General features: G+C 44.8%; 1 protein-coding gene across 1 annotated transcript in view; it reads right to left on the minus strand.

Annotated features, from left to right (window-relative positions):
• The window catches only part of HERC2 (HECT and RLD domain containing E3 ubiquitin protein ligase 2), a 211,465-nt gene that overhangs the window by 154,128 nt on the left and 34,778 nt on the right, over positions 1-22,559 (minus strand). Inside the window, exons 4-14 of the mRNA XM_017508492.2 lie at positions 19,813-19,947; positions 15,689-15,908; positions 10,277-10,377; positions 9,696-9,852; positions 8,168-8,278; positions 7,493-7,664; positions 6,313-6,486; positions 4,424-4,612; positions 3,635-3,786; positions 894-1,051; positions 696-809 (exon numbers count right to left, since the gene is read on the minus strand). Of these exons, the coding sequence (XP_017363981.1) occupies positions 696-809; positions 894-1,051; positions 3,635-3,786; positions 4,424-4,612; positions 6,313-6,486; positions 7,493-7,664; positions 8,168-8,278; positions 9,696-9,852; positions 10,277-10,377; positions 15,689-15,908; positions 19,813-19,947 (1,683 nt within the window). The remainder of the gene's footprint in view (positions 1-695; positions 810-893; positions 1,052-3,634; positions 3,787-4,423; positions 4,613-6,312; positions 6,487-7,492; positions 7,665-8,167; positions 8,279-9,695; positions 9,853-10,276; positions 10,378-15,688; positions 15,909-19,812; positions 19,948-22,559) is intronic.

Genomic DNA, 22,559 nt, shown 5'->3' on the forward strand with positions numbered 1-22,559 from the left:
TACCCAGCTGTGCCACTGTCATAGGAAAGCGGCCACAGGTAAGACATAAATGAGTGAGCACGCCTGCATGCCAATACAACTCTATCTGCAAAAACAGGCCAACCTGACCCAAACTGGAAACTGTAGGTGACACACTATTAGCGGTCAATGAAAGCAGCACAGCAAACCTGAATACAGAGATCAGGGCGTGTAGTTTCATACGCTGTGGTCAAAATGATGCTGTTCACACACAGTCTGCCTGGTGATTTCCCACTGTCCCCCCAGGCCAGACTGCAGGGTAAGATGCGTCTACGCTACCAGTCACCTCAGAAAGTAACAGCATAAGCAGGGACACTTCCCCACAAGATTTGCACCAAAGAAACACCAGTGTGAGGAAGACAACGTCTGCAGCCCCATTCAAGGCATTTTACTCAACATATCATCACAAAATTTTACTGAAGTAGCAACTCTCGGTCTTAAAAAATAAAATGCCCACACAGGAATCGTGGCAGCTGCGAACCAGCTGACAGGCCCCAGCCAAACTTAAGCCCAGTAACCACCTGGGCCTCTTCACCAAGGCCACTGAGCCCCACACCCACTGGACGACAGGGCGGGTGGCCTCGTGAGGCCCACTCTACCCCTAAGCTCACTTCCTCCAGGGCAGCGGCCACGCGTGTCCTCGAGGGCCTGTCCGGGGTGGTGAGAGCTCTACATACCGTTCTCAGTGACAGCCAGGGTTTGAGCGTCCCCACTCCCACATGCCACGTCGATGACCTTCAGTCCTTTAAGCCCAGCCACCAGCATTGGAATGGCCTCATCCTCACTGGAGCCTTCAAACAGATATGATTGCTGTTACAAAGTCCCTTAAGAAGCCACCTCTGCTGCGTGCTCCTCCTCGTGCAGAGCAGACCTACCGTGGCCAAGCCGGCCGTAGTTCCCGCGGCCCCAGGTGTACAGCTCCCCCTCAGCAGTGATGGCTGCGCTGTACGTGCTCCCGCAAGCAATGTGCACCACGTGCTTCCCAGCCTGCTTTCCAGAGAAGGCAGAGATCACCTTAGGCTCCTCCAGAGGCCTTGGGGAGGAAGGAAACAAACATGAATGCACTTCTTCTTGGTGGTATTTCCTATTAGTGTTAGAAAACGATATTCACTATCCAAAATAGACCATCACAGCATCAGGCCAGTTTCACCTTTCAGGTACCTTATAAAAGAATAAAGAGAGAATTCAAACACCTAACACCTCCATGACTTTTTGTTAAGTTGGAACCAAATGCAAAGGATGGTATCCAGCAGAAATATAAAAACGATGTCTCTTAAGGACTTGGACAACAGGCCAGGCACAGTGGCTCATGTCTGTAATCCCAGCATGTTGGCAGGCAGAGGGAGGCAGAGCACCTAAGGTCAGGAGTTTCAGACCAGCCTGGCTAACATGGTGAAAGCCCATTTCTACCAAAAATACAAAAAGTTAGCTGGGTATGGTGGCACGCACACGTAATCCCAGCTACTCAGGAGGCTGAGGCAGGAGAATCACTCGAACCCAGAGGCAGAGGTTGCAGTGAGCTGAGATCGTGCCACTGCACTCCAGCTCGTGCAACAAGAGCGAAACTCCCATCTCAAAAAAAAAAAAAAAATGAAGTACAATGAAGTCCATAGCAGTTTTATTCACAATGGCCCAAAACCATGGTCCATCTGCAACAGAAGGAATAAACTACCAATACACCCAACATGTCTGGATCTCAAGACATCATGCTAAATGAAAGAAGCCAGAAACAAAATACCATATGCTGTATGGCTTTGTTTATATTAAATTATGGAAAAGACAAAATAACAACAGCAGAGGTTGTCTGGACTGGAGGCAGGAAGCGGGGTCGACTCAAGGGCACAAAGAGGGCCCCGGAAGCAACAGGGCGCCCCGTGCCTTGACGGTGACAACTACCCAACTGCGTGCACTTGCCAAAACCCATCCAACTGTACATCTGAAACGCATTCATCCCGTTGCATGGAAACCTCATAAAGATGACATTTATATTTACTTGTTAAATGAATGTGGAGGGAATGAAGCCAGCATTTTGCAATCTATATTTTACAAATGAAAAATGTGAGGCAGTGGTGATTCGGCAGAAAATTTACTAACTGAAGAAATAGCAAAGTTAGCAAAATATCTTATTCTTATGATCCAGAATACGCTCCTATGATGGATGACATTTTCTTGAGAATCTGTAGAAGCCAGGCTGTTCCACAGACATGGTTTACTTACTTTGTGACCAACTAGTTTGCAAAATACACACACGTAGGGACACGGGCACACACAGGGACACGGGCGCACACAGGGACACGGGCGCACACAGGGACACGGGCGCACACAGGGACACGGGCGCACACAGGGACAGGGGGACACACAGGGACACGGGCACACACAAGGATGCCCAATGACTCTACTCCAGCACAGCCTCTCAGTTTCAGCTCCCCCAACAGGTTATCTCCAGATTCTGCATCTGCACTGATCTTTCTTCCTACACTCAAGTCCTAGAATAAGAGGTAAGTTACTGATACTAGCACTTACTCTCCACTGAGAATTGTTTTACTATGAAACATTTTATAAAAAGTTAGTTATAAATTCCATAAAGGAAGTAAACAGACTTACCACCCTGTCCTATACCTTGACGCCTTTCAAGTCCCATGTGGCCCATGTCAATCCCAGCCCTTAAGATCTAGTCAGAGAGTAACAGCTATAAATTACATGGAGATGAATGTTTTTCACTAGTTTTACAACACTTGTCTGAATCCCTTACAACACTGTGGGAGTTGGGCTGTTCTGAGCTTGGCATATATGTACCACACGACACGCATCACTCTGCTTTTCTCCCGGTTTGGGATCTTCCCAGCGGATGCTGTTGGCAGTGATGCCCTCGACTACACCCCGTAGTGTGCGTGGGCCGTGCCCTCCAGGCTCCTCTCAAGGGACACAAGCGCAGTCACAACTATGCTCATTTCAAGCTCTGCACTGCCCGCTCCCTGCTCAGAGCTCCCGCCCGCGTAAAATAGGCTTGCTGGGTTGGTGTGGACATACATCCTTCCTTTAAACCTAATACCAAAGTTCCACGTACAACAGCAAAGTACAAGACAGTTCCCATCACTCCGTGGAGGCTGTAAGGCCTCCCAATTTTTACCACCTGGCATTTATAACAACTTTCTGTTTTATTTCTGTTCTTTCACAATAAAAGGTTTCACCAAATAGGATAATATTAGGAAGAAACTACTCATTTCTTTTCCTGTAAAAATAATATTATGGTTCAAGGGAAGGGTGACAACTTATCTATGGTAGACAGGGTGAAATGTTTGTGAATGAAGGAACAGTAGTGTAGCCTTTGTTTTAGCACACTCCACAGTGGGATGCAGTTTGAGGAGATAAAAAGCTGGCCACGGCTGCAGAGGGTGGACAAGAACAGAAGGGCCCACCCCCGTAGCTCTCCACGCACAGGCAAAGCGCCCAAGCCATCACCAATGAGGGGGCGTATCCTGGTGTCCTGCTCCTCCCCAGCACTACGTGTCAGGGCAGCTGGAAAACACTTGCACACACTTCTGTGTTCCACCCTGTTTAGGATATGGCAACATAAAAGGAGAGTGTGTCCCCTACAGGAATGAAGCTCACATACACAGTGTCCCCGTGGCCCAGCCGTCCGCCATCCCCACAGCCCCAGGAATACACCTCTCCAGTGGCAGCCAAGGCTAGGTAGTGGTGGCCATCAGAATGGGCAGCAATCTTTACAATGTTTCTGGAGGCAAGGCCCTGGACCAGCTGCGGGGCCTAAAACAGGTAAAACAGGAAGAAAGGTAGACATCAGTCCGAGGATAATGAAAACCGTACAGCTCTCCTTTATCATGTATCCCTGGGCAAAGCCTGCCCTAACTGGAAGTGAGGCATAAGCCTCTGGCGGCCACAGGGCCAGCTCTCCAGAGCTTCCCACCCAGCACCAAGAGAACAGGGGGAGGGCTCCACGTGCTCTGTGGCAAGACCGGTGTGGATCCAGGGGCAGTGCAGGCTAGCCCTGGGTGACAGAAGCCTGCGGCAACAGAGAGGAATGCTTTTCTGCTTTAACAAAAACATGCCACGTCCCAATTTGCCACTATCCCCATGAGGCCCAACTCCCTCATTTGTCACCTGCCTGGCCCCAAAGTCAAATGAGTTTACACGTGGAAAACCAGTTCACAAATGGGAATCTCATGATTAGCAATGAGTTTCACTATAAGGACTTCCTAATCTTCACAACCCAAAGCTTGACAATAATATTACAATTGAGATCATTAAACATAATATACAATAAACAGCAGCTTATCAATATTCAGAAATCAAATGGCTTACAGAAAGACCGGACCCTGTGCATTTGTAGTACAGAGCTCGCCCCCCAAGGGAACAGTGCAGGTACAGTGCCCAGAACACGCACCAGTGTGTCACTGTTGTAGGCCTGTGTGTACACGCGGCCGTTGCGTGACAGAATCAGGAAGCGCTTCTCTGCACAGGCAATCTGTGTGACTCCCAGGTTGGCCAGGCCTTCACACTGGATCGGACCAATCACATTGGCATAGTATTTCCAACCTATTAACCCCCAACCTATGACCTCTTGCAACGATCCCTGTAAGATAAAAAAGTAAACATTTTCTTTTACAACAGCAAAAAAAGAAAAAAACAAAAATGGCTGGGAGTAACACTGAGATATTATAAGCTAAAAACAAAGCAAATAAAGAGAAAATATGCTGATTCAAAATGTCAAAATAGCTCATAGCATGCCATATTACCTCATTTAACCAGTATGATGTAACAACGGGGCAGGTTATTTTTCCATTTCCACTGCATTTCATTTTAACAGAGCCCATTAGAAAGTAGTATAAGTGGCCCTTAAATACTAATATATTTTTAAATGCTCAAATTATTTTGTGCCTTAGCAGGCAAAATCCCAAAAGCCCATGCACAAGGCTGGGAGGCCAGCATCCCTCCTGGTGGTGAGAGAAATCAAGTCGCACAGGAGCAATCTGGTGACAAGCAGCCCGCACTGGACACATTCCCACCTGTGCACGTGCACAGACACACACGTGTGCACACAAGGAAGACACATGTACGAGGTCAGGCCCTGCAGCCCTATTTGTATAGAAATACTGTGGCAATAAGCCAAGCGTCCACCAATAAGAGACTCACCACATAAAAGACATATCCACACACTGAATACTAAGGTGCTTTATAAAAACAAAGAGCAATGCTCTCATAAAGTACTCCAGGTAAATATGGTTAGTGAAAAAAACAAGCAACACAAGTAATGCAACATGCTACCACTAGCATACTCACTCCAGAGAATAAGGAGGCTGCAGATGAGACTAAAAAGTGAGGAGGAGCAGGTGGGAAACTGGGTGGACATGGTGGGCAGGGGAAGCAACAGTGTGTCTCTGCCTAGTTTTGATTTTTGAACCATGTGACTGTATTACTTTTTTTTAATGACTATAAAACAAAATACTCTTCATATCAGCAATAAAATGTTAAGAGAAATCTGAGTTGAAAACGAGGATGACTGTTATACCCTGGCAAAGCTCACTACTATTTCCAACTGCAGTTTTCTCAGCGACATAATGAGCTACAAAGGCATGCTGAGATCCTCAGCGAGCGTGCACCTCACTGGTGCTCCACACAGACCATTACTATCACAGAACAGACACGATATATAATTACACTGTCACTGCTATACGCAGCATTACATACTAAGGCAGCCCGTGTTCAGACTAGAAAGAAGGCTGTGGAAGCCCCTGCGGAAGGTGGGTGGGCCTGGGGCTATGTGGATCAAGGGGAGCTCTCTCCGGCTGTGCCAGCTGAACCTGGAAACCTGTGCCCCCAGGGTGGGTCCCCAGGCCTGTGCACCTCAGCCTGCTCATCACTCACTCTCAACATTGGTAACACCTTCCATGTTTGCATATATTTGCATATATTACGGTAACATAATTAGCCTTTAACCACTCTTTATGTTTTGGTCATCAAATGACAATGTTGATGATAGAGTTAAACAATACATCTATATATTTATGCAGCATGTAAGCTGTATAAATGTTTAAATTTGCTGACAAGGAAGTCAGTACTCACTGACCTGAGTCTCCTCCACAAACGAGTGACCCCCCACACTTGTCTCATCCGACTCGCTGATGTTACCACCAAATGTGTCTGCAACGTTTAAAAAACACAAGCCAGCTCCCCGACCAATACCAGAAAACGCGAGTCTCCACAGGGGCCCAGGATGAGAACCCGGCGGCGGCCCTAGCTGCAAAACACGCAGAACACTGTTCTTGCACACACCTTATGGGACGCCGGAGAGCTGCACAGCGGAGGCATACAGGGCGTGGCTAGGCGGTCTAAATGGGCCATGACAACAACCGCTGTTTGCCGCAGATCAATGGCAAGCTCGTTGTCTTGCGGAAGGGTGAGGTACCTCAGGAAACTCTCATTGGGGCTCAGAGGGCCAGACAAAAGCTAGAAAGGAAAAGTAAACAAACTTTCAGAAATGGTGGGGAAATTTAAAGTAACATAGTCAGCCTTCAACCACTCTTTATATTTTGTTATTTACGCATTTGGTCATCAAATGACAATGCTGATGATGCAGGTATACTATACACCTACATATTTATGCAGCATATAAACTGTGTAAGTGTATACATTAGCTGTATAAATGTACACAACATGGACTATGCATGCAAACATTTATGACACCACAGGTAAGCTGAATCCACACAAATTACTAACACAGCCAAACCACCCTACAGGCCTAAGACTCCTGGAGAAAGGCAGAACCAGCTCTGTGGGAACCCAGCACAGCATCTCAAAATGGTCTTGAAATCTAAAGCAAAAACCTTTATTTTAATCTAAATGTTGCTCACTCTGGAGAACACCTACTTTCACTTGCCTATTAAATCACAGTTCTAAATCTTCTAAAGGCAAAAGAGCCCTATTATCATTAAAGACCGTCAAATAATAGAAAAATTAAATCAAAGCATGATATTGGAATGACAAAGACCTTCCCGAAAAGACTGGCAAAATCCAACTTGTACTTGACTTGTAAAGACCAGCAGTCCTGGAGGTTTACGCCCAGGGCCCTGCACACCTGCTCCTCCCCCAGCTCGGCGTCCACATCTGTTGAGGAGTTGGTACTAAACACAGTCACAGCTCAGGTGACTGCCCTGCACAGAGCCCAGCACATAGGAATGGTCAACAAAGCAGGCCACTATTTTCCTTGTTCTTTTCTGGTATGTACTTAGAAGTGCATGTTTCAGGCTTGGTTCCATGCTGACAAGAAAATCAGTACTCACTGAACTGAGTCTTCTCCACAAACAAGTGACCTCCCACACTTGTCTCATCTGACTCCCTGATGTGACCAAACATACACATGCCAGAGAACACACTGCCACAGACACGCTGATCTTGCTTTAAAAATAACCAGAATCGAGTGCCACCTAAACACCAAGCTCCACACGGTACTCACGCGCATGTCTCCCTCGGAGTGAGGCGTGTCCTTACTGCAGATGATGCTCTGGAACCTTTGCAGCAAGGGCAAAAGTGGGGCGCTGGTGCCCTGGGCGGAGCGCTCGTTGTCAGTCTCCTGTGCCCCACTGTCCCACAGCTGAAGTAACAACAGGATGGCAGACAGCATTTGGCTAAAGGAGAAAAGATATTTATTCCTAGTAAAAATGTCATGGTTGATCAAAAATAAAAGCAAACAGCTCAACAGAAGTGAAGAAATATTTGGTATATGAAAGGAAACCCAAGTAAAGCCGTGGTAATTAAATCACTGAATCGACACCAAGATGTCAGCCCAAGATATCTGCCTTCTGTTGATGGGAAAGACCAGTCAAGAAGCTTGGCACATTTACACCAAAGTTCTAGGATCTTAAATTCATGGGATAAAAATAATTAAATGAGGAAAACTAAAAAGAAAAAAAAATAAAAAGAACAGTTCCCAGGCTAGAAAACCGAGCATGAAAAAGGAAGTGAAGAAGACGTCAAGAGCGAGGGAGCTCTAGGACATGGTTCTCTGGCTACGGAGTGCCACACACATCGCTGTAGTCAGAAACGATTCGGTGAAATGCCACACAATGCAACAGGCATTTGGATACAGACGTGCTTCCCCAAAGTGCTCCCCATCTGCGGCAGCCCTCACCTCAACGTGCCTCTCTGCACAGCCAGCTCGAGCAGGATGGCCAGGGCCAAGTGCTGGTCCTGCAGGGGGATACTTCCTGGCCCTTTGGTACCTGGTGTTCCGTGAACATCCCTGAAATGAAAGCAGTGGATGCAGGAATAAAGCAACCTCAAGAGAAACAGCAAGCTTACAATAACACCAACATATTCACTACATGCTCCCTCCCAAGGAAGGATATATTTTCAATATTTAGAATCAAGTTTCTGAGACTTGCCACTCAAGTTCGGAGATTTTAAAGTGTGCAATTAGCTTACAAAAATATATTTTAAGTATTCATTCAGATACATTACAGTAGATGACATACTCCAAGACTGTGAAGCATGTCTTCTCATGTATGAGAAGAATATCTAGATATGGTTTCCAGTTTCGATTACGTGTAAGACTATAACAGTATCAACATTCTCCTGTAGAATCAGAGAACCGATTTCTAAAACCACCTGAGAATCTGGAGACAACACGTCTACACTAATTTTTATCTCGGATCAAAGATATACTTTTAACTTTTCTATGTTAGTCAATAATAAATTTTTTTAAATTCTATCCCAAGACTTCAGAGAAAGGACCTTATGGCAGCAACATTATAGCTGAATTTTAAAAATCAACTCCAAGCCTATTTTCAGGGCCTCCAGAATTAAAACTCTGTGGTGATGCCTTCACCAGCAGGCCCAGGAAGTGGACTCCCCGCCGGGGACAGAAACGCCAAAGGCATCCTGCCTGCTGGAAGAAGGCACAGTGCTGACCTCTGTCAAGGAGAGTGAGGAGTGGACTCATTTTTCCTCTACATCTGTCCTTCCTGTTGAATTTTATATTTTCTTTAAATTTAAAAACCTTAAAATGCACAGCACTTGAGCTGGGCACGGTGGCGCATGCCTGTAATCCTAGCACTTAGGGAGGCTGAGGTGGGTGGATCACCTAAGGCCAGGAGATCAACACCAGCCTGGCCATCATGGTGAAATCCCACCTTTAATAAATAAATAAATAAGAAAAAAACAACAACAAAAAAAATACACAGCACTCCAGACCAGAGTTCATGTTTTTCCTTACACACAAATGTTTCATATTCAAACTTTTTACACTAAAAAGACCAGCCACAGGACGAAGCAATTTGATCTTGAACAGGTGTTTACTCCCACATTATCTGTAAGACTTCAAGCACCACTCTACACTCAAACAGCGGCTCCTTATCATCACAGAGAGACACAAATGTAAGTGCTCAACCCTCTGCGAATTACTGACGGCCAAATCTCTAAGCATCGTCCCCTGTCTGTCTCACTTAGTATCATAGCTTCCTGATTCCAGTCAGAGAATCTGAAATCAGATCACCTGAAAACCTCAGACCAGACCTGGAATCACAGCACTGATGGCCTGCTGAAAACACAGGTGAGAAACCAACCTCCTACACTTCTGAGCTCTAAAATGAGGACACTAAGAACTAGCCTCAAGCGGGTTGGCCGTCTGCATCCAGAAGGCAAGAAAAAAGAGAACTCACCCAGTCACGACGGACCTGAGGAACCTGGTCGCTCTCTCCACCACCTCCAGCCACACAGAGGACACAGTGCTCTCGTCAAAGAGTGAGGCCTCAGGAAGCGCTCGCAGGGCGTCCAAGGACTCCTGCAACAGCTCACTGCAGAGGTCCGCATCCTCGCCTGGGTGCACACACGCGTCAGAGGAGCCCACCCACTCCCCTCACTCTCCCACTGGGCTTCCCACCCCTCGGCGAGAGAAGACGCCACTGTCACCTTTCCAATCCCTCACTCAACAGCCCAGAATCTAGCATAGCTGTTCCAGTCAATTCTGTATCTCATGGCTGTCCCATGAGCAATACACTAACTTCCTGTTCTTCTAGAATTAAATCCATACTGGGGTCGTCCATGGTAGTGGTTTACGTGGGGTGGGGGTGCATGCACTCATTTTTTTTTCTTTAAAGCACAGACATGAAAGCCAAACAGCCTCTGCAGCCTCTCATCTCACAAGCAAGGAAAATGAGGCACAGAGAGCACATGGGAGCTTGAAACCCCGTCTGCTGATGTGTTAGGGAAGCAGACCAACACGCCACTCCAGGGACCGTACCTGATCGCCAGGCCCTGCGCAGGAAGGCGAAGGCGAAAGACAGCGCTGCTCGGGATCCCACTCTGGCGAGCCCCTCCACGCCTTTGCCCGCAGGCCGGCAACTGCAGGCGACACACACAGCACACAACCCGTCAGCCCGCGGAGGGCGCAGATGGTACACAAAATCAATACTACACAAGGATGTAAACCAAAACATGAGCAATGGTTTTCTTTAAGTGACAGGATGACAAGCTGATTTTTAGTTTCATTGTTTAAAAACTTTCATCAAATGTCTTTTGCAAAACAAAAGGTTTCAGTTTAAGAATATAAGAAATTTACAAGGAATTATAAATGTCTTGGAAAAATGCTCACGAAATGACCTCACAAAGTGAGCTTCTAGTGGGAGGAAGCAGACGATAAGCAGATGAATACATAAACGGACGGAAAATAAACCCCAGGTGGGAGACCAGGAGGGAGAGGAGATGGAGGAAGAGCAGCAGAGCCCACGGGGTAGCCTGGTGCGCCCCAGCTCCGGCGTCCTCCGGCTCAGGGTCTGTTCCTGGCTGTGGGTGAGGCCCTGCATCCTTGACCCATCCCGTGAGGAGTCGCCCTCTTTTGAGGGTACTGCTCATCACCCTCCTGTGTCTTTTTAAGCTTTTCACTACTTGCTTATCTTAAGTTCACAAGTCACAGTTTTGTTCCAAGTAATGTTTAAAGGTTATACAAATGGTGCACCATAAAAATCATCCTGTACAAGAAAAGGCTAGAATACAAAAATGAATATATAATCATGCACAGCAAGTAACTGTATTTCATACTTTATAATATATTTCTAAAAAAAAAATACATATATATATATACATATATATATATATATTATAGTATTGCGACTATATACTCTCCAAATTTACTAAAATTTGCTTTCATGATCAGGGGAAATGCTATAAAAACATTTGAAACAGAGTTCAAGACCAGCCTGGCCAAGAAACCCTGTCTCCACTAAAAATACAAAACGTGGCTATGCGTAGTGGCTCACACCTGTAATCTCAGCAATCTGGGAGGCCACGGAGGTCAGGAGTTCGAGAACAGCCTGTCCAATATGGTGAAACCCCATCTCTACTAAGAAATACAAAAATTAGCTGGGCATAGTGGTGCGTGCCTGTAGTCCCAGCTACTCAGGAAGCTGAGGCAAGACAATCACTTGAACCCAGGACGGAGAGGTTGCAGTGAGACAAGATCGTGCCACTGCACTTCAGCCTGGGTGACAGAGTGAGACTCCATCTCAAAAAAAAAAATACACACACACACACACACACACACACACACACACACACCCCAGCTGGGTGTGGTGGTGGCACACCTGCAATCCCAGCTACTCAGAGGCTGAGGTAGGAGAATTGCCTGAACCTGGGAGGTGGAGGTTGCAGTGAGCTGAGATCACACCACTGCACTCCAGCCTGGGTGACAGAGTGAGACTCCCTCTCAAAGAAAAAAAAAAAAATTTAGGAACTATCACTACACATTCATCAGATTGACTAAAGTTAAAAAGTGGCAATACAAAATACTGATGAAGATAGAGAAAACCTGAATCACTCATACATGGCAGGTGAGAATGTAAAATGGTACCGTAACTCTGAAAAGAAAGCTACAGCAATTTCCTTTTTTTTTGAGACAGAGTCTTGCTCTGTCACCCAGGCTGGAGTGCAGTGATGCAATCTGGGCTCACTACAACCTCCGCCTCCCGGGCTGAAGCAAGTCTCCTGCGTCAGCCTCCCAAGTAGCTGGGATTACAGGCACCCGCCACCATGCCCTGCTAAGTTTTTGCAAAGACAGGGTTTCCCCATGTTGGTCAGGCTGGTCTCGATCTCATGTGATCCACCCACCTCGCCCTCCCAAAGTAATGGAATTACAGGTGTGAGCCACCGTACCTGGCCAGAAATTTCTTTTGTTAGTGTCCTTTACATTTATGTATAGACCTAATCATAAGGCTCAGTAATTGCACTCATGGGCATGAATACCAGGGAAATAAAATTTACATTCACATAAAAATCTATATGTAAATATTCGTAGTAGCTTTATTTGTAATACCCCAAAACTAGAAAAAACTGAGGTCTGTTTTGGTGCATCCAACCCATGGAATACTACTCAGTCTGGGCACAGTGGCTCACTCCTGTAATCCCAGCACTTAGGAACGCCGAGGTGAGTGGATCACTTTAGGTCAGGAGTTTGAGACCAGCCTGGCCAACATATCAAAACCCCATCTCTACTAAAAATAAAAAAATTAGCCAGACGTGGTGGTACATGCCTACAGTCCCAGCTACTTGGGAGGCTGAGGCAGGAGAATTGCTTGAACCTGGGAGGCGGAGGGTGCAGTGACCCGAGATCACACCACTACACTCCAGCCTGGCATGGGTGACAAAGCAAGACACTGTCTCAAAAGAAAAAAAAAAAAACTATTCAGCAATGATACATGCAATGACCCCTTGGGAAAATCTCAAGGGAATTATGCTGAGTGAACAAAGTCAATTATGCTTCAGGTCAGGAGTTCAAGACAAGCCTGGAAAACACAGCAAGACCCTAGTCTCTACAAATACAATTAATGAGGTGTGGTGTCGTGCATCTGTGTTCCCAGCTACTCAGGAAGCTGAAGGAGGAGGACTGCTTGAGCCCAGGAGTTTGAGGCTGCAGCGAGTTCTGGTTACATCACTGCACACCAGCCTGGGCATCAGGGTGAGACCCTGTCTCCAAAAATTACAATAGTAACAATAATAAAAATTAAAAAGCCAATGTCAAAAAATCATGTCATAGACACGGATAACAGAAGAGTGGCTGCCAGCAGTGAAGGTGGAGAGAGGACGTGAACGTGGGCGTAAAGGGCTCTTGTTCATGTGCCCGGACTGCAGCAGTGGTCTCAGCAAATCCAAGCGTGAGAAACTGGAAAGCAATACACACTTTATTAAGAGCATGTAGAGCTGGGGAAACTTGAATGAGACAGGCACACTATCAAAGTCAACACGTAGTTGTGACGACTGTGTCCTAGTTTGCAACCAGCCATCACTGAGGGCAGCAGGACGAACAGTAAAAGAATCGCTACAGCATTTCTTACACCTATATGTGAATCCACAGTTATCTCAAAAAAACGGTTGGTTTTTTTCTTATTTTAGGAATTCTTCCACTGAGTGAAAAATATATTCTAATTAATCCATCAACCCCATGTCATCACAAAGGAAACTGCACAGAGAAATATCAGCTGGGCTCTTAGCCAGTTCTGCAGCTGAGGGGATTCAGTTTGATTCAACAAACACACAACAGTTCTTGGAGAATCTTAGCACCTACCACCCACCCATACATAACACTCTGACTCATGACCATCACAGCTGGTCAGGAAGGAAAGAGAGAACCACGTACTGCTACTACCAAATGGGTAGGAATCTCATCTGTCACTTGGTTTCATTTACTCTAAAACTATTTTTAAAAATACGACATGTATAATAGTCCCTTGGTATCTACAAGAGATTAGTGCTGGGCCTGCCCCACCCTGGCTCCATACCAAAACCCTAGGATGCTCAAGACCCTGGTACAAAATGTTATGGTATCTGCATATAACCTATGCACGCTCTCACTATGCTTTAAATCATCTCAGCCAGGCGCAGTGGCTCACAGCTATAATCCCAGCACTTTGGGAGGCTGAGGTGGGAGGTTCATTGGAGCCTAGGAGTTCAAGACCAGCCCAGGCAACACGGCAAAACCCCATCTATACAAATTATTTTTTTAATGGCCAGGTGTGGTGGCTCATGCTTGTAATCCCAGCACTTTGGGAGGCCAAGGCAGGCAGATCACTTGCGGCCAGGAGTTCGAGACCAGCCTGGACAACACAGTGAGACCCAAACTCTACAAAAAATACAAAAATTAGCTAGTAATCCAAGCTACTTGGGAGAGTAACTTGAGCCCAAGAGGTCAAGGCCGCAGTGAGCCATGATAGGCCCAGTACACTCCAGCCTGGGAAACAGTGAAATCCCTGTGTCAAAACAAACAAAAAAAATCTCTAGATGACCGTAACACCTAATACAAGGTGAACCCTCTGTAATTAGTTGTTATACTGTATTGGTTTTTTTGCTTTTTTTTTTTTTTTTTTTTGTAGTGCTGTTTTTTATTGCTTTTCTTCCATTATTTTTGATCCACAGTTGGTTGAATCTGTGGACATGAAACCCACAGATACAGAGAGCCAAGTATAACGTGATTTCAAGTATCTTTAACCATAAGGAAACAAAAAAGGAAAACAGATAAAAAATAAAAACATAAGGAAACTGGCTACAAGCAGCACTCCTATCTCGGGAGAGCAAGAGGACTGCGGTTCTGCACCTGCTTCTTTCTGCCTCCTGTGTGTTCTAGGTGCTCTCCAGGGAGTCATCATCACTACGACAGTCAAATAAAGCCAACACTTAACTACACGAAATTTAAGTTCCATCTGGAAATCTTGTAGTTTAACCTACTGAGGACAAAAGTCTGACAGACAGCTTCATTTTGGAAAAGCACAATTTTACACAAGCCTTAAACATTCTAGTGGCTCTGAGCAAAGAGAGGAAATTTGTGATATATTAAATACGCATCATCAAATTAAAACTCATATGCCCAAAAGCATCTCTTGCAGTAAAAGAATAAGAAAATCACATTAGGAAAGAAAAACGTGAAGCATCTAAACCAGTCAGACATTAAATGTTACAATGTATCTTCTACCCAGGAGCAAGGCAAAATAAAAAGTATACAATGTTCAGAACTCATTTTCAGATTTATACTTGAGCTGATCTAAAGCTCTGGCTGGCTTCCACAGTTACTGACATAAAAAAAAAAAAAAGGTCTTTAATGATACAGAGCCAGGCACAGTATCTCCTGCCTACAATTCCAGTACCCCAAGAGGTGGAAGCAGGAAGACTGCTTGAGGCCAGGAGCAAGAACCCTCTACACCTACACCTACACACACATACACACACACACACACACACACACACACACACACACTTTTAATTAGCTAGGCATGGTGGCATGTGACTGTAGTCTCAGCTACTCAGGTGGTTGAGGTGGGAGGATCACTAGAGCCCCAGAGTTCAAGGTTATAGTGAGGTATAATTACAGCACTGCACCCCAGCCTGGGTGACAAAGCAAAACTCTGTCTCTCAAAAAGGAAAAAAAGAAAAAAAAATTAAGTGAATAAAATAATGACACAGATTACATAGTATGGTCTGTTACTATATAAGCAAATTGGCAAATCCATTCTCCAGATTATACAAAACACACAAAAAGGGAAAACAAGAACAAATTTCAGAAGGTGAAGACAGACGCTATATTGAAAACCTTAATTAAACCTTCTGAAACAAAATAGTCTGAATTTTATATTTAGCTGGCATCAGGATTCTATCTTCCCTTTATTATTACCTTTTTTTGTCCACAGGAGGCAGAGAAATGCTGCTGCTTTTCCACTTAACTTTGACATTCTCCTGAAAAACGGTTCTATTCAAGGCAATGAAATAGCGCTCCAAGATCACCAGCCTCTGCTTAAGTCGCAGGGCTGAGAGGGTGGTTGTAGCTGACTGGACGGCCAGGGCCTGCTGCTCTTTTACCAGCACAGAAAGGCACTCCTTTAGTTCATTCACATCTATAAAACAAGACAAGAAAACACCTCACCTGTGGACAATGCGGTCAGTTTGTTGTACTGCTGAGAAAATGAATGATGATGACAGGTGGTACTCGAATCCATGACTTGTGGCAAAAACGGCTTTAACCAGTTTACACATTTAAGCTCAGGCAATCTTCACACTGAGCACTGTTGAGCCGTATTGTACATCCATTTTATGGATGAAGAAACTGAGGGACTGAGTGGTGAAGCACCGTGTCGGAGGCCACACAGAGGAGTGCAGCACATGACAGAGACCCCTCTGAGCCACACTGCCTCTCCAGCAATACCACGTGCAATCTGTGGGCCAGGCATGGTGGCTCACGCCTGTAATTCCAGCACTTTGGGCCAAGCTGGGTATATTACGTGAGGTCAGGAATTCAAGACCAGCCTGGCCAACATGGCAAAACCCCATCTCTACTAAAAAAAATACAAAAATTAGCAGGGTGTGGTGGTGCACACCTGTAATTCCAGTTACCCAGGAGGCTGATGCACAAGAATTGCTTGAACCCAGGAGGCAGAGGTTGCAGTGAGCCGAGGTTATGCCACTGCACTCCAACCTGGGTGACAGAATAAGACTCTGTCTCCCAAAAAAAAAGTTACTAACACAGAACACTGAAGTCAATATTAGTCAATATGTATCAGGAGCACATCTCCTAAACAGAGAAAAACACTAGCCATTATTTTCAAGTTGCAAACCCAAATTCAAAATAAAAACAATGTCTTGATATAATTACCCAGCATGCATGACTCATGAAACAAATTTATGGACATATTTTAGAGGATGATAAAGTAACCAATACACATTCTAACTACTAAGTGATATTTCATTATATTATTCTATTTCTATCTCTGTTTGAAAATTTCTGCCAGGCTGGCTGGTGGCTCACACCTGTAATCCCAGCACTTTGGGAGGCTGAGGCAGGTAGATCACAAGGTGAGGAGATTTAGACCATCCTGGCCAACATGGTGAAACCCCATCTCTACTAAAATACAGAAAATTAGCTGGGCAAGGTGGCACATGCCTGTAGTCCCAGCTCCTCAGGAGGCTGAGGCAGAGGAATCGCTTAAACTCGGGAGGCGGAGGTTGCAGTGAGCCGAGATCAAGCCACTGCACTCCATCCTGACGACATATCAAGACTTCATCTCAAAAAAAAAAAAAAAGAAAAGAAAAAGAAAATTTCCATACTAAGAAGTGTTTTTTAAGTAGCTAGAAGGCAATCAGATGAGTGAAAATAATTCAAAGGATTCTGGTCTTTCAATTAAGCATATGTCTATCTCAGAGTACAGTTCATTATCGCTGAATCATAAGTTACCTCCCACCAACCCCTGTAAGAGCACAGCTCCCAGTGGTGGGGTGAGGGCTGGGCTCTGCCGTGCTTGCTTCTCTGATGCTTACTAGCCTGGAGACCAGCAAGCATCAGCCTCGCAGCCCTGGACCCTGACAGGTAATATCAACACCCCTGCGGGCTGCCTGCCCTTAGGTAGAAAACATCAGTTTCTGGCTACCCATTACCTGGATATGCTCTCCATGGGATGGGAGGACAATCTCATCACTCCCTGGAAAGGCACAGCATGGCACACCGCACCCGGCACCAGCAGTAAGATGTGAGACCTGGAGCTTTGCAGCTGAAAGCTAGTAGTTACGTAAAACTCAATTAAGAACACTGAATTGCACACTGGGCTCAAGATGGAGAAGTGAAAGATTTATAGGTAAAGCAGCGCCCCTGCCTTCTCAGGGCACCCCCGCCAAACCACCCTTCAGGCAAGGAGGCTGGCCCGGCACTGAGAAACACCTAACCCCTTAAAAGACAAGAGCACCTTCACAGAGACAGCTCTCTCAAGCACGCAGCCCTCAGAGGAATTTCGTCCAGAAATCAGGTCTAAGGAAAATCTTTAGCCTTCCTGAAGTCACTGTGTTTTCCACTTTTAAATAATACATCTTCCTTCTGCTTGGCTGCGGAGCCTGGAAACAAGCTCAAAGCTCCAAGAGGGCAGCTATGCCCTTGAGCACCCACATGCCCCTCTCCCTGACATCCTCCTGCTTATTCCCTCCAATCTTGACTGCCCAGTCCATCAGTCAGGTATACTTTAAAACTAGTGAGTGAGAAAATAAACAAACCATGGACACCACTGGGGAGGCAACTCCTACCCCTGCCTCACAGGAACCAGGGGCCTGAGGCAAAGTGGGAGGTCTAGACTTCGACTCAAGCCAGCAGTGATGAGGCGAAGCACGCCCTATCCCTGCCAGAGCAGGGTCACGGAAAGATTTAATCACTTACACAGAAGATTTAAGTAAGACCTAGAGTTGCCTGACATAACATATTCTACTGAGAAAGTCACTTATCATACCAAGAACCAGGAAGATCTAAAACCAAATTTTAAAAAATAATCAATTATAGGCCGGACACAGTGGCTAACGCCTGCCATCCCAGCAGTTTGGGAGGCCGATGTACGCAGATCACGCTGCAAGAACGTAAAACAGTGTAGCCATTGTGGCACACAGTTCACTGGTTCCTCAAAAAGTCACGTCTATACCGGCACAGTGGGGAAAATTAAAAATTAAAAAATAAAATAAAAAGTCACATCTAGTGCCAGGTGCGGTGGCTCACACCTGTAATCTCAGCAACTCAGGAGTCTGAGGCAGGTAGACTGCTTGAAGCCAGGAGTGTAAGGCCAGCCTGGACAACACAGCAAGAATCTGTCTCTAAAAAATTTTCTTTAATTAGTCAAGCATGGTGTCATGTACCTACAGTCCTAGCTCCTTGGGAGGCTGAGGCAAGATGATCACTTGAGCCCAGGAGCTCAAGGCTGCAGTGAGCTATGACTATATCACTGCATTCCAGCCTGGGCTACACAGTGAGGCCCAGTCTTAAAAATAATAATAAAAAGTAAGTTAAACATAAAACTACCACATTATTAACCAATTCCACTCCTAGGTATAGACACAAAGCATTATAAGCAGAGACTCAACACACTTGCAAGCCAATACTCATAGCAGCATTACTCACAACAGTCAAGAGGTGAAAGAATCCTGAGTGCCCACTGATTAATGGACAAAACGTGGCATAGATATAATGGACTACTATTTAGCCTTTAAGATAAAGACAATTTTGACACATGCAGATGAACCCCAAAGACCTAAGAAGTTCAATAAGTCAGTCATAAAAGGACAAATATTATATGATTCCCCTTATAGGAGATACCTTGAGTAGTCAAATTCCGAGACAAAAGCAGAAAGGTGGCTGCTTGCGGGCAGCAAGGAGTTAGTGTTTCACAGATACAGAGTTTTAGTCAGAGAAAATGAAACGTTCTAGAGATGGATGGAGATGAGGGGTGGGCAACAATGTGAATGTACTTCATGCCACTGAGCTGTACACTTAAAAATGGTTAAAACAGTAAAATCAGGGTATTTTTGGTTTTTTAGTTTTGTTTTGTTTTGTTTTGTTTGAGATGGAGTCTTGCTCTGTCGCCCAGGCTGGAGTGCAGTGGCATGATCTAGGCTCACTGCAACACTGCAACATCTGCTTCCCAGGTTCCAACGATTCTCCTGCCTCAGCCTACAGGCGTCCACCACCATGCCCAGCTAATTTTTGTATTTTTAGTACAGACGGGCTTTCACCATATGGGCCAGGCTGGTCTCGAACTCGTGACCTTGTGATCCACCTGCCTCAGCCTCCCAAAGTGCTGGGATTACAGGCGTGAGCCACCGCGCCCGGCCAAAACAGTAAGTTTTATGGTACGTATAATTATATCACAATATTTAAAATTTTTTAATTATACATTTTTTAAATTGTTACCAAAAAAATACGAATAATCCATCCAAGTTATTTAGAAAAGGAGTGTCAGATCAAGCTTTCGAAATTGCCAAAACTCAGAAGATTACCTGGTTGCCTGCCCCATACCCAGCTCTCCAGAATTGATTTGGCCCTATATACAGGTGCAGGAGTTTCTTCTTCATCTTTTTTCTCTTTGTCATTCAGATCTTCTTTCTTTGTTCCACTTTGTTCAACACTATCATCTGTAGAATTAAAAAATTTTAAATCTATAACTGCTTTTCAAAATGCCATACCATTTGTGAGTCTTTGCAAATGTCCCTCCCCGAAATGAAAAGTTACATACAACACATATCATTAACTGAATGTTTGACAACTTAAAAAATAAAATATATCAATCATACCTGTAACAGATCCAATACAATTTTAATAAAGAAACCAATATATCAAATTATTTAAAGCATGGCTTCCAAAATGATATTCCATCAACTTCCTACTAGATTTCACAACTGAGAAACTTAGTCTTTGATAGTTACCTACTTCAATTTCACACCAATTGCTTTTATCCAAGGAGTCCCAATGCTTTGTGTATCCATGGGAAAAGGGAGGGTACAGAACAGGAGTTCGATTCAAAAATCTTTTAACTCTTTACAATGCCCTACTCCATAGCCAAGTGAGAACCACTGCTATGCAGGGGCACTGTCACTTATGGCATAATTCAAGAGCACTGGGACACAAAGGAAAAGCTGAGAAAAATGACTTTAGGCCACCAACAATGTAAAGTTTCAGTCAAAAACAACTGTCATAAAACTCCTTACATAATAAGCAAAGAGAAGAGAGAACTAACCTTAATTTTGAAGTGTAAATGCATCCTACCACAGAAGGCTGTTACTAAATAACTGTCTAAACCACGCAATCAGAAAAATGTAGCTAAATCTGTGAAAGACATTATATCCCATCCAGATTACAAATAATGAGTATCTAAGAATCTCTAAGGAAATAGCTCCTCTGTTTACAACACTTCTGACACCAAATGTATGGACTTTTGCATCAAGCAATTCTCCAGTTCTCTGCAACACCTATGTGTCCAACAATGCAATTCAATTCTGAAATTACCTAGAACTGGCACAGACCTCACAGGTTAGTAGCAAGAGAGAAAGAGTACAATGCTGAAAAAAAATCCAAAGAACTAATGGCTGAAAACTTCCTAAGTTGAGCAATGACATTAACCTTGGCAGTTCGAAGAATCTGCGCAAAGCCCAAACAAGATAAATCCAAAGGAAGCCATGACTAGGCACATCGTAGTCAAATGCTAATCAGCCAGGACAAAACCTTTTGAAAGGTGCCACAGAAAGTGGATATAGAAGAATGTGGTGTGTGGCCTGAAATTAAGGCTGTTTGTACTGCCTGACATCAGTAAAATCAAGAAGGCTTTGAACAGCCTAACTGCAAGGTCTCCTCTGAGCTCTGCTCCCACAGATAAGGTCCCAAAGTCAAACAATCCTCCTCATCACGGAGACTGGATAGCATCCTGCTCATCCATGCCAGCCCAGAGTAATTCAAACAAGCCAATCACAACTTCCCACAGGAACCAAGGTCACCTCACTCTCCAGTTAGTAAAAAAGTTACCTCTCACAGCCCCTGGTGGTTACCAGGCATAGCCTCCGTGTGGCATGTGGTGTCCCCCCACCCGGGTTGTGAGCATCTGTGACTGCTATTTCATCTGTCCAGTGCTAGCGTCCTGTGTTCAGCCAGCCCATATTCCTAGGGCAGAAATCTTCTAGGGTTATAAACAGAACAGAGCTTTCCTTGGCTATTTTACTGGTTCTATGATACAGCTTTTTCTGTGCAAAAAATCTGAACAGAAACTGCACAGAGGATGCAAACTAAATCACAATGAAATCGCACTAGACTTGTTAGAATGACCCAACTAAAAAAACACTGGTAACACCAAGTGCTGACAAAGGCACAGTACAACAGAAACATCACAGATTGCCAGTGGGGATGCAAACTAAAATTGCCACTTTGGAAAACAGTTCAGCACATGACCCAGCTTTCACACTACTAGGTCTTTATCCAAGGGAAATGGAAAAAACTGTATTCACACAAAATCTGTACAGAAATGCTCATAGCAGGATTACAATTGTGAAAAAAAGACAGAAACGAGCACAAGGTCCTATAATAGTAGAATACATAAACACAACATAGTGCATTAAAATGATGGAATACTATTCAGCAACAGAAAGAACTGATAATACACAGAACACAAATAAATCTCAAAGATATAATTAGGAGTAAATGAAGGTGGTTTCAAACGTTACATAAAATATGGTTCCACTTACATGGCATTCTCAGAAAGAATACCCTATACTGATGGAGAACGTGTGATAAAAAGAAGCAGCACGAGGGAGCTTTTCGCGAGATGAAATTTCTCCATCCTGATGATGGTGACAGTTACATCAATCTATAGAGGTCAATATTTACTAAATTGGATACCACAAAGGAATAAATCTTATATGATAACTGTTTTAAATTTAAAAATGGACTGGGCCTGATGGCTCTCGCCTGTAATCCCATCACTTTGAGAGGCCAAGGCGGGCAGATCACCTGAGGTCAGGAGTCTGAGACCAGCATGACCAACATGGAGAAACCCCATCTCGACCAAAAATACAAAATTAGCCAGGCATTGTGGTGCAGGCCTGTAATCCCAGCTACGGGGGAGGCTGAGGCAGAAGAATCACTTGAACCTGGGAGCTGGAGGTTGCAGTGAGCCGATCACCAAGTGACACTTTATCAAAGAGAGAGAGAGAGAAAGCGGGGAAGGAGGGAGGGAGGGAAGAAAAAAAGGAAGGGGACA

This window comes from Cebus imitator, unplaced genomic scaffold (assembly GCF_001604975.1).
Source record: "Cebus imitator isolate Cc_AM_T3 unplaced genomic scaffold, Cebus_imitator-1.0 Scaffold392, whole genome shotgun sequence".
Taxonomy (NCBI): Eukaryota; Metazoa; Chordata; class Mammalia; order Primates; family Cebidae; genus Cebus; species Cebus imitator.